General features: G+C 42.8%; 1 protein-coding gene across 7 annotated transcripts in view; it reads right to left on the minus strand.

Moving 5' to 3' along the window:
* Positions 1-13,286, minus strand: part of LOC135540236 (band 4.1-like protein 1) — a 182,622-nt gene that overhangs the window by 23,222 nt on the left and 146,114 nt on the right. For all 7 annotated transcript variants that reach the window (XM_064966754.1, XM_064966758.1, XM_064966757.1 and 4 more), the window contains 3 exons: positions 11,169-11,219; positions 10,327-10,668; positions 6,708-6,839 (listed from right to left, as the gene is read on the minus strand). In XM_064966754.1, coding sequence (XP_064822826.1) covers positions 6,708-6,839; positions 10,327-10,668; positions 11,169-11,219 — 525 coding nt within the window. The remainder of the gene's footprint in view (positions 1-6,707; positions 6,840-10,326; positions 10,669-11,168; positions 11,220-13,286) is intronic.

Here is a 13,286-nt window from a genome sequence, read left to right on the forward strand (position 1 = left end):
TATGTACTTGAGTGAAGACCCAAAAGCGGTTTTAACAGAAAACAGAGTTCTTTAATGAAAAACAGGAATGGCATAAATCCTCTTCCAACGTTGTCAATGGAACAAAAGAACGTTAGTATAGTGCAGGATGCACCTGCCAGGCAGACTCCGACAGGATAGGACAAGGTGGAAGCAAACGAGACGACAGCTTGCTTCTGGCATCAAAAACACAAACAAGAATCAGACACTGAAAGTAGCAGGAACAGAGAGAAATAGAGACCTAATCAGAGGGGGAAGAGAGAACAGGTGAGAAAGAGTGAATGAGCTAGTTAGGGGAGATGTAGAACAGCTGAAGAATGAGAGACAGAGAAGGTAACCTAAAAAGACCAGCAGAGAGAGACAGAGTGAAGAGAAAGGACAGGAACAGACATAACAAGACACGACAGTACCCCCCCCCACTCACCGAGCGCCTCCTGGCGCACTCGAGGAGGAAACCTGGCGGCAACGGAGGAAATCATCGATCAGCGAACGGTCCAGCACGTCCCGAGAGGGAACCCAACTCCTCTCCTCAGGACCGTACCCCTCCCAATCCACTAGGTACTGATGACCACGGCCCCGAGGGCGCATGTCCAAAATCTTACGAACCCTGTAGATGGGTGCGCCTCGACAAGGATGGGGGGGGGAGGACGAGCGGGGGCGCGAAGAACGGGCTTAACACAGGAGACATGGAAGACCGGGTGAACGCGACGAAGATAGCGCGGGAGAAGAAGTCGCACTGCGACAGGATTAATGACCTGAGAAATACGGAACGGACCAATGAACCGCGGGGCCAACTTGCGAGAAGCTGTCTTAAGGGGAAGGTTCTGAGTGGAGAGCCATACTCTCTGACCGCAACAATATCTAGGACTCTTGGTCCTACGCTATTAGCGGCCCTCACAGTCTGCGCCCTATTACGGCAAAGTGCCGACCTGACCCCTTCCAGGTGCGCGCAACGCTGGACAAAAGCCTGAGCGGAGGGGACGCAGGACTCGGCGAGCTGAGATGAGAACAGCGGAGGCTGGTACCCGAGGCTACTCTGAAAAGGAGATAGACCGGTAGCAGACGAAGGGAAGCGAGTTGTGGGCGTACTCTGCCCAGGGGAGCTGTTCTGACCAAGACGCAGGGTTACGAAAAGAAAGACTGCGTAAAAATGCGACCAACAGTCTGATTGGCCCGTTCGGCTTGACCGTTAGACTGGGGATGAAAGCCGGACGAGAGACTGACGGAAGCCCCAATCAAACGGCAAAACTCCCTCCAAAATTGAGACGTGAACTGCGGGCCTCTGTCGGAAACGACGTCAGACGGAAGGCCATGAATTCGGAAAACATTCTCGATAATGATCTGAGCCGTCTCCTTAGCAGAAGGGAGCTTAGCGAGAGGAATGAAATGAGCCGCCTTAGAGAATCTATCGACAACCGTAAGAATAACTGTCTTCCCGCTGATGAAGGCAGTCCGGTAATAAAATCTAAAGCGATGTGAGACCACGGTCGAGAGGGAATGGGAAGTGGTCTGAGACGGCCGGCAGGAGGAGAGTTCCCAGATTTAGTCTGCGCGCAGACCGAACAAGCGGCGACAAATCGACGCGCGTCACGTTCCCGAGTGGGCCACCAGAAACGCTGGCGAATGGAAGCGAGCGTACCCCGAACGCTCGGGGTGGCCGGCTAACTTGGCAGAGTGGGCCCACTGAAGAACGGCCGGACGAGTAGGAACGGGAACGAACAGAAGGTTCCTAGGACAAGCTCGCGGCGACGGAGTGTGAGCGAGTGCTTGCTTTACCTGCCTCTCAATTCCCCAGACAGTCAACCCGACAACACGCCCCCAGGGAGAATCCCCTCGGGGTCGGTGGAGACCTCAGAAGAACTGAAGAGACGAGATAAAGCATCAGGCTTGGTGTTTTTGAGCCCGGACGATAAGAAATAACAAACTCGAAACGAGCGAAAAACAGAGCCCAACGAGCCTGACGCGCATTAAGTCGTTTGGCTGAACGGATGTACTCAAGGTTCCTATGGTCAGTCCAAACGACAAAAGGAACGGTCGTCCCCTCCAACCACTGTCGCCATTCGCCTAGGGCTAAGCGGATGGCGAGCAGTTCGCGATTACCAACATCATAGTTACGTTCTGACGGCGATAAGCGATGAGAGAAAACGCGCAAGGATGGACCTTGCCGTCAGAGAGAGAGCGCTGAGAAAGAATGGCTCCCACGCCCACCTCTGACGCGTCAACCTCAACAACAAACTGTCTAGAGATGTCAGGTGTAACAAGAATAGGTGCGGATGTAAAACGATTCTTAAGAAGATCAAAAGCTCCCTGGGCGGAAACGGACCACTTAAAGCACGTCTTAACAGAAGTAAGGGCTGTGAGGGGAGCTGCCACCTGACCGAAATTACGGATGAAACGACGATAGAAATTAGCGAAGCCCAGAAAGCGCTGGAGCTCGACGCGTGACTTAGGAACGGGCCAATCAATGACAGCCTGGACCTTAGCGGGATCCATCTTAATGCCCTCAGCGGAAATAACGGAACCGAGAAAAGGGACAGAGGCGGCATGAAAAGTGCACTTCTCAGCCTTCACATAAAGACAGTTCTCCAAAGGCGCTGGAGGACGCGTCGCACGTGCTGAACATGAATCGGGAGAGACTGTGAAAAAATCAGGATATCGTCCATGTAAACGAAAACAAAAATGTTCAGCATGTCTCTCAGGACGTCGTTAACTAGTGCCTGAAAGACAGCTGGAGCGTTAACGAGGCCGAAAGGAAGAACCCGGTATTCAAAGTGCCCTAACGGAGTGTTAAACGCCGTCTTCCACTCGTCCCCCTCCCTGATGCGCACGAGATGGTAGGCGTTACGAAGGTCCAATTTGGTGAAAAACCTGGCTCCCTGCAGGATCTCGAAGGCTGAAGACATAAGAGGAAGCGGATAACGATTCTTAACCGTTATGTCATTCAGCCCTCGATAATCCACGCATGGGCGCAGGGACCCGTCCTTCTTCTGAACAAAAAAAAACCCCGCTCCGGCGGGAGAGGAGGAGGAGACTATGGTACCAGCGTCGAGCGAAACAGACAAATAATCCTCGAGAGCCTTACGTTCGGGAGCCGACAGAGAGTATAATCTACCCCGGGGGGAGTAGTTCCCGGAAGGAGATCAATACTACAGTCATACGACCGGTGTGGAGGGAGAGAAGTGGCCTTGGAACGACTGAACACCGTGCGCAGATCGTGATACTCCTCCGGCACCCTGTCAAATCGCCAGGCTCCTCCTGTGAAGAAGGGACAGAGGAAACAGGAGGGATAGCAGACATTAAACAGGTCACATGACAAGAAACATTCCAGGATAGGATAGTATTACTAGACCAATTAATAGAAGGGTTATGGCGCACTAGCCAGGGATGACCCAAAACAACAGGTGTAAAAGGTGAACGAAAAATTAAAAAAGAAATGGTTTCGCTATGATTACCAGAGACAGTGAGGGTTAAAGGCAGCGTCTCACGCTGAATCTTGGGGAGAGAACTACCATCTAAAGCGAACAAGGCCGTGGGCTCCCCTAACTGTCTGAGAGGAATGTCATGTTCCCGAGCCCAGGTCTCGTCCATAAAACAGCCCTCCGCCCCAGAGTCTATCAAGGCACTGCAGGAAGCAGATGAACCGGGCCAGCGGAGATGGACCGGAAAGGTAGTGCGTGATCCAGAAGGAGAGGCCTGAGTAGTTGCGCTCACCAGTAGCCCTCCTCTTACTGATGAGCTCTGGCTTTTACTGGACATGAGGTGACAAAATGACCAGCGGAGCCGCAGTAGAGACAGAGGCGATTGGTGATTCTCCGTTCCTTCTCCTTGGCCGAGATGCGGATACCCCCAGCTGCATAGGCTCAGCATCCGAGCCGGCGGAGGAGGGTGGCAGTGATGCGGCAGGTGGCAGTGATGTGGAGAGGGGGAGCAACGGAGAACGCGAACTCCTTTCCACGTGCTCGGCGACGAAGATCAAACCGTCGCTCTATGCGAATAGCGAGAGCTATTAAGGAGTCCAGACTGGAAGGAACCTCCCGGGAGAGGATCTCATCCTTAACCTCGACGAGGAGACCCTCCAGAAAACGAGCGAGCAAAGCCGGCTCGTTCCAGTCACTAGAGGCAGCGAGAGTGCGAAACTCAATAGAATAATCCGTTATGGATCGATTCCCCTGACATAGGGAAGACAGGGCCCTGGAAGCCTCCTCCCCAAAAACAGAACGGTCAAAAACCCGTATCATCTCCTCCTTAAAGTCCTGATACTGGTTAATACACTCAGCCCTCGCCTCCCAGATTGCCGTGCCCCACTCACGCGCCCGTCCGGTAAGGAGAGAAATGACGTAGGCGATGCGGGCTGCGCTCCTGGAGTAAGTGTTGGGCTGGGAGAGAGAACACCACGTCACACTGTGTGAGGAATGAGCGGCACTCAGTGGGCTCCCCAGAGTAACACGGCGGGTTGTTGATCCTGGGCTCCGGAGACTCGGAAACCCTGGAAGTGGGCGGTGGATCGAGGTGGAGTTGGTGAACCCGTCTTGTGAGGTCGGAGACTTGGACGGCCAGGGTCTCAACGGCATGTCGAGCAGCAGACAATTCCTCCTCGTGTCTGCCTAGCATCGCTCCCTGGATCTCGACGGCGGAGTGAAAAGGGTCCGGAGCCGCTGGGTCCATTCTTGGTCTGATTCTTCTGTTATGTACTTGAGTGAAGACCCAAAAGCGGTTTTAACAGAAAACAGAGTTCTTTAATGAAAAACAGGAATGGCATAAATCCTCTTCCAACGTTGTCAATGGAACAAAAAGAACGTTAGTATAGTGCAGGATGCACCTGCCAGGCAGACTCCGACAGGATAGGACAAGGTGGAAGCAAACGAGACGACAGCTTGCTTCTGGCATCAAAAACACAAACAAGAATCAGACACTGAAAGTAGCAGGAACAGAGAGAGAAATAGAGACCTAATCAGAGGGGGAAGAGAGAACAGGTGAGAAAGAGTGAATGAGCTAGTTAGGGGAGATGTAGAACAGCTGAAGAATGAGAGACAGAGAAGGTAACCTAAAAAGACCAGCAGAGAGAGACAGAGTGAAGAGAAAGGACAGGAACAGACATAACAAGACATGACAATTACAGGCCTCTCTCATCTTTTTAAGTGGGAGAACTTGCACAATTGGTGGCTGAATAAATACTTTTTTGCCCCACTGTAAATAAAATATTCAAACATAGATAATTTATTTGACCAAGACCCGGAGCCAACAGAAAGACCCATCATTGTCCAACAAAGCATCTGAACAAACGAAACAGCACTTCTCAGTCTCAGTATGTGTAGCCCATATATCTGATGCTGTCTGGACTAGAAGAGTATGGTATGACATTCTCTTTTTGCCAGACCGCATCAGATACATCAGGCTACCTTTATTTAACTAGGCAAGTCAGTTAAGAACAAATTCAAATTTTCAATGACGACCTAGGAACAATGGGTTAACTGCCTTGTTCAGGGGCAGAACGACACCTTGTCAGCTCAGGGATTCGATCTTGCAATCTTTCGATTACTAGTCCAACACTCTAACCACTATGCTACCTGCTGCCCCTTTAACCTAAACTATACTAAAACTAATTTCACACATATAATAACAGATGAAATAAATGAAGTAGGCTAAAGTATGATGAGGGAGAATGGAAGAGTTGATAAGCGAGGGGAAGCAATGACGCACAATTATGTAATCACTTATTGTGAATGAAGAACCGCGCGGGCCATTATATTGTATTGATCTATTCTAATTATAATCTCAAAATGGTATGTACTCTATCAGTCTACTCTGGCCTACTTGGAGTACACATTGAGAGCTTGCATAATTTACAAACTGGAAGAAGACCAAGACGAATGGATGCACTCGTTAGCACTCGTAATTTACAATGGCAAAAAGACCATGTACAACGCTAACGAGTGCATCCATTCGTCTTGGTCTTCTTGCAGTTTGTAAATTATACAAACTGCAAGAAGACCAAGACGAATGGATGCACTCGTTAGCGTTGTACATGGTCTTTTTGCCATTGTAAATTACGCAAGATCTGAATGTGTTTTCCAAGTAGGCCAGAGCAGACTGATACAGTACATACCATTTTGAATGAAAATGACTCCAATGATGTGGAAGAAATTAATTATGATGACATCTCTGATGAGTTTTCTGATTCTGAGCCTCAACCTGAACCTACACCTGCACTGAACAGGTGCCGTGAAAAAAAATGATTTGCTCTGGCGCCTGCCTTGGCCGATGTATACATAAATGGATATAGGCTACTCCTTTTTAAACTACAAAAATACCAAACTAAATGGCAGATTGATGGGGTCAAAATGACGAGATAATGGTCCTACTGTTGTCTTATTCACTAAATGTTTTCATTTCCTGTTCAAGATCATTTCACACATGTTTAGTTCAAACAATTTCGACCCCTCTGCTACATTTGATCATTAGTTTGCACCTTCAGTAGTATGCACCCTTATTAGTATGCACCCTTATTAGTATGCACTAGCACAGCACTGAAAGTAGATCTGTTTGTGCTTTAGCGAACTCCTCTGTCGTGTTTGTTGGCAGAGGTCTTGGCTGGAGCACAAACAGATGAGACTACTGTACCAGGCTGAATCATCCACCAAACACAGGGGACAGATGTGAGTCCATAGGCATAGCCTGATGTAGTATACCTGCTCTGACATGTCCATGATGTTGGTGCTGGTGACCTCTGACCCATTGGTGTGTGCCTCCATCTTGGCGTCGGCCTCCCTCAGCATCTGGGCAGCGCTAACAGCACTGGGGTCTTTCCTGGCTACTGGGGGCTGCAGCAGGGTGAGACAGAAAGGTACAATGAGACTACGTAAATAGAGAACAATAGAATGTCTCTGGTCTAACTTCATCAATATTCCCTGACAGTAAAACAACTGTCAACAAATGGCCTGAAATTGACCCCCAAAATTTGTTGGGGGTCAATAATGGGAAGCATTTTGGGTTGCTGAATGACTTTTGAGACACATGAACATCCATCAGATGATCTAATTGACATGGTCAAAGCAGATGTCTGAGTACGGTATATTCTGTCAAATACGTGCTGGCTTCAACATGGTACTGAAAATGCTTATCCTTAGGTCAATTCCAATACATTTATTATTCAAAAATTAGAATACTTTTCAAACAGACAATGAAACAATACAAGTATGCCCATACTACTGTATCATTTGGTGATTGTATATAACTTACTTATATAACTTAGACCAAACATTCAGTAAAGAAAGCATGATTGACCATGGAAGGGAAAATACAAGGAAGCAAAAAAACAGCAGAGGCAAATGGAAAAACCATAGGAAAATTAATAAAAAACATGGATAAACCATAGGAAAATGAATAAAAAAAACATGGATAAACCATAGGAAAATGAATAAAAAACATGGATAAACAATAGGAAAATGAATTTAAAAAAATGAATAAAAAACAAAAACCATAGGAAAATGAATAAAAAAACATGGATAAACCATAGGAAAATGAATAAAAAACATGGATAAAATAGGAAAATGAATAAAAAAACATGGATAAACCATAGGAAAATGAATAAAAAAATGGATAAAATAGGAAAATGAATAAAAAACATGGATAAACCATAGGAAAATGAATAAAAAACATGGATAAACCATAGGAAAATGAATAAAAAACATGGATAAACCATAGGAAAATGAATAAAAAAACATGGATAAACCATAGGAAAATGAATAAAAAACATGGATAAACCATAGGAAAATGAATAAAAAAACATGGATAAACCATAGGAAAATGAATAAAAAAACATGGATAAACCATAGGAAAATGAATAAAAAAACATGGATAAACCATAGGAAAATGAATTTAAAAAACATGGATAAACCATAGGAAAATGAATTTAAAAAACATGGATAAACCATAGGAAAATGAATTTAAAAAACATGGATAAACCATAGGAAAATGAATAAAAAACATGGATAAACCATAGGAAAATGAATTTAAAAAACATGGATAAACCATAGGAAAATGAATTTAAAAAACATGGATAAACCATAGGAAAATGAATTTAAAAAACATGGATAAACCATAGGAAAATCAATAAAAAACATGGGATAAACCATAGGAAAATGAATTTAAAAAACATGGATAAACCATAGGAAAATGAATTTAAAAAACATGGATAAACCATAGGAAAATGAATTTAAAAAACATGGATAAACCATAGGAAAATGAATTTAAAAAACATGGATAAACCATAGGAAAATCAATAAAAAACATGGGATAAACCATAGGAAAATGAATTTAAAAAAACATGGATAAACCATAGGAAAATGAATAAAAAACATGGATAAACCATAGAAAAATGAATTTAAAAAAAATGGATAAAATAGGAAAATGAATAAAAAAACATGGATAAACCATAGGAAAATGAATAAAAAACATGGATAAACCATAGGAAAATGAATAAAAAACATGGATAAACCATAGGAAAATCAATAAAAAACATGGGATAAACCATAGGAAAATGAATTTAAAAAACATGGATAAACCATAGGAAAATGAATTTAAAAAACATGGATAAACCATAGGAAAATGAATAAAAAAACATGGATAAACCATAGGAAAATGAATTTAAAAAACATGGATAAACCATAGGAAAATCAATAAAAAACATGGATAAACCATAGGAAAATGAATTTAAAAAAACATGGATAAACCATAGGAAAATGAATAAAAAACATGGATAAACCATAGAAAAATGAATTTTAAAAACATGGATAAACCATAGGAAAATGAATAAAAAAACATGGATAAACCATAGGAAAATGAATAAAAAACATGGATAAACCATAGGAAAATGAATAAAAAACATGGATAAACCATAGGAAAATGAATAAAAAACATGGATAAACCATAGGAAAATGATGGATAAACCATAGGAAAATGAATAAAAAACATGGATAAACCATAGGAAAATGAATAAAAAACATGGATAAACCATAGGAAAATGAATTTTAAAAACATGGATAAACCATAGGAAAATGAATAAAAAAAACATGGATAAACCATAGGAAAATGAATTTAAAAAACATGGATAAACCATAGGAAAATGAATAAAAAACATGGATAAACCATAGGAAAATGAATTTAAAAAACATGGATAAACCATAGGAAAATGAATAAAAAAACATGGATAAACCATAGGAAAATGAATTTAAAAAAACATGGATAAACCATAGGAAAATGAATAAAAAACATGGATAAACCATAGGAAAATGAATTTTAAAAACATGGATAAACCATAGGAAAATGAATAAAAAAACATGGATAAACCATAGGAAAATGAATTTAAAAAACATGGATAAACCATAGGAAAATGAATAAAAAACATGGATAAACCATAGGAAAATGAATTTAAAAAAACATGGATAAACCATAGGAAAATGAATAAAAAACATGGATAAACCATAGGAAAATGAATTTTAAAAACATGGATAAACCATAGGAAAATGAATTTTAAAAACATGGATAAACCATAGGAACATGAATTTAAAAAACATGGATAAACCATAGGAAAATGAATAAAAAAACATGGATAAACCATAGGAAAATGAATTTAAAAAACATGGATAAACCACAGGAAAATGAATTTAAAAAACATGGATAAACCATAGGAACATGAATTTAAAAAACATGGATAAACCATAGGAACATGAATTTAAAAAACATGGATAAACCATAGGAAAATGAATTTAAAAAACATGGATAAACCACAGGAACATGAATTTAAAAAACATGGATAAACCATAGGAACATGAATTTAAAAAACATGGATAAACCATAGGAAAATGAATTTAAAAAACATGGATAAACCATAGGAACATGAATTTAAAAAACATGGATAAACCATAGGAAAATGAATTTAAAAAACATGGATAAACCACAGGAAAATGAATTTAAAAAACATGGATAAACAATAGAAAAATTAATTTAAAAAACATGGATAAACCATAGGAACATGAATTTAAAAAACATGGATAAACCATAGGAAAATGAATAAAAAACATGGATAAACCATAGGAAAATAAATTTAAAAAACATCAGAAGCAAATGGATAAAATTATTTTATAATTTTATAAACTGAAAGTTAAAACATTGACAAAAAGTAACCAAAATGGTAACTGAAAATGGTCCAACAGAAAAGGTGGCAGGCGTCCCTCGTAGGGCAGTTCCGGCATTTAGAAGCAAAGAGTTGCAATGATCAGGGATGGGGTACAGTATGTCTGTGTCTACCTCATTGTGCACAGGAGGCATCTCCTCTACAGGGGACATGTCATGGGAGACCATGAGACGGGCTGAATAGAACCTGGAGGTCTCCTCAAAGTCGTCCCGGCCCACCTCGGGCAGCCGCTCCCCCAGCTTAGACATGCTCTTGGAGAACTCCTCCACGCCTGTATGGAGGTCCATGATGACGGTGAAGTCCACCTCAGCCTCCAGGCTGGACGTGGAGCTGACCGTCATGCTGGAGCACTTCCTCTCGATGCCCAGGTGGGTCTCTTTCATGCAGACCACAGTGTCACGCTCGTGGTCCTCCGAGGCGGAGCCCGGCCGAGGCCTCCTCTCCCAGGGTTCCCTCTGGGTGAGAGAGGGGATTACACAAAGATGGCTGTCACAACACAGGGCCAGTCTAGCAGTTTCTCAGGGCAGGGAGTGGCCATGAAATGGGTGAAGATGATGATGATGATGACAGGAGACAAATGATCCTCTGGAAGTAAATATGTCTCCTGGGGGTGTGTAGAAGTATTCATGTAGGATCTTTGCTCAAGGCCATTATACAGTACATGTTATACATGCATACAAGACCATAAAAACTTTATCTTCTCCGGGCACGCAATTTGTTACATATAGTATTGACCTATATGGAGAAGAGAGGAGATGAATGGGGAAGCCTTACAGGCAGGAATTTAGTGGAGGGTAAACGCTGTGGCATCGTCACGGTTCAGCCTCTGTTATATGGGCAGCATGCATAGAGATACCCAAGGATGACTGTAGGGAGACTGTACTATCACAAGAGAGAACAGTGCAAAAGTGGGAATGTGGGGAGGCATATGGTTAAAGTCATTATGTTAAGTGACCTTGGCATCATCTACTGTATCTTCATAGATGACAGGAGTGGAGAGTGGCTCCTGCAAAGGGAGAGCAGAGGAACAGAGAGAGCAAAGGAAGAGAGAGAGCAGAGGAAGAGAGAGAGCAGAGGAAGAGAGAAAGCAGAGGAAGAAAGAGAGCAGGGGAAGAGAGAGAGCAGAGGAAGAGAGAGAGCAGAGGAAGAGCGAAAGCAGAGGAAGAGAGAAAGCAGAGGAAGAGAGAAAGCAGAGGAAGAGAGAAAGCAGAGGAAGAGAGAGAGAAGAAGAAGAGAGAGAGCAGAGGAAGAGAGAGAGCAGAGGAAGAGAGAGAGCAGAGGAAGAGAGAAAGCAGAGGAAGAGAGAGAGCAGAGGAAGAGAGAGAGCAGAGGAAGAGAGAGAGCAGAGGAAGAGAGAGAGCAGAGGAAGAGAGAGAGCAGAGGAAGATAGAGCAGAGGAAGAGAGAGCAGAGGAAGAGAGAGAGCAGAGGAAGAGAGAAAGCAGAGGAAGAGAGAGAGCAGAGGAAGAGAGAGCAGAGGAAGAGAGAGCAGAGGAAGAGAGAAAGCAGAGGAAGAGAGAGAGCAGAGGAAGAGAGAGAGCAGAGGAAGAGAGAAAGCAGAGGAAGAGAGAAAGCAGAGGAACAGAGAGAAAGCAGAGGAACAGAGAGAACAGCCAGAGGTTAGTCCACGCTGGAGAGACAGACTACTACGATCTTAGAAAAAAAGGTTCTAAAAGGGCTGTCCCACAAGGATAACATATTCTGGTTCCAAGTAGAACCCCTTTGGGTTCCATGTAAAACCCTGTGTGGAAAGGGTTCTGGATGGAACCCAACACGGTTCTACCTGGAACCAAAAAGGGTTCTTCAAAGGGTTCTCCTATGGGGACAGCCGAAGAAGCTTTTTAAGTTCTATATAGCACCTTTATTTCTAAGAGTGTAAACATCAGTAGAGAGACTGGGTTTCTACTAACAGACCATAAGAACAACAGTACAATACGGTTCTAACACAGAAGGGGAGTCCCCTCCCCCTTCCATTATTTCATGAGTAAAGAAAACAAGTAAGCTTACTACCAGTTTGGACAAGAGAAATTAACCCAAGGGTTGGGCTCAATTCAAATTGAAGGTAGTCAATTCAGGAAGTGGTTGGAATTTAAAATTCAGAAATGTAAAACCTTTTGAAATAAATAGCTTCTACTTTTCCATTTATTGAGAAGTCATTGAAAATAAATGCCATTGAATTGTAATTTTAGTTTATTTCCTGATTTCACTGCCTTCTATTCGAAATGAGCAAAACCCTGAAGAACCCACCAGGTAAAGCCAGTTATCCTGGTTTGAATTAGTAAAAACTAGAGTGTCATACAGAATGTATTATGGATAGGTTGTAAGATATGGTAGTATAGAGGAGCCATAGCAGCATTGCAAAAGCCAATCATTGGCCAAGGACAGAATCAGAGAATGCTGCAAACCACACAGACTGAATTTTTTTTATGAGGCTCAAATGTTCAAATGGCCAAAGAATGGGGTTTGGTTTCAATGACATCAAAGGTGGTTTTGGAGGTAAAAGTAAGCAGCTGTACTATGATTTAATGACATGTTTGGAAGCCCATTCTGTTTTTGCACAACCAGTATACAGAACGGATGGTGCTCTCACATGCTGTTTTTCACTTTTTGGGTGGGGCAGCTCACAAAGTGATCTCACACCTCTTTCCATACATGGTCGTGCCAATGTGTCCATGACCTAGACGCAGATGAAAGACTGAAAAGTATTTAAGCTGTCAGGTCCGAAGCCTAATGTTAAAGGATTTCACTGCCAAATACGTGCAAGCTCCGAATAACCTGACCTGTAAAATGAACGTGGCGACATCTCTTACTGATAGCTGGTCTGTCTGTGTAGGTACAGCAGCCTGGGCATTGCTGTTAGACAGCTTGTTTCCTGCCTCTTTCTTCACAGTCTGTGTGGGTTCTTTGCTTTACAAGAAAGCATTATAGCATCCAACGTGTGATCCTTGTAAAGCATTTGATCTGTTTTTTTAAATAATCATCCCCCAATAAGGTACTGTAAGCCACATTTAGCTCAAATCTCATGTCATTCAATTTCATATTAATGAAGTTGATCATTTGAAATCACATGTCAA

This window comes from Oncorhynchus masou, chromosome 5 (genome assembly GCF_036934945.1).
Source record: "Oncorhynchus masou masou isolate Uvic2021 chromosome 5, UVic_Omas_1.1, whole genome shotgun sequence".
NCBI lineage: Eukaryota > Metazoa > Chordata > Actinopteri > Salmoniformes > Salmonidae > Oncorhynchus > Oncorhynchus masou.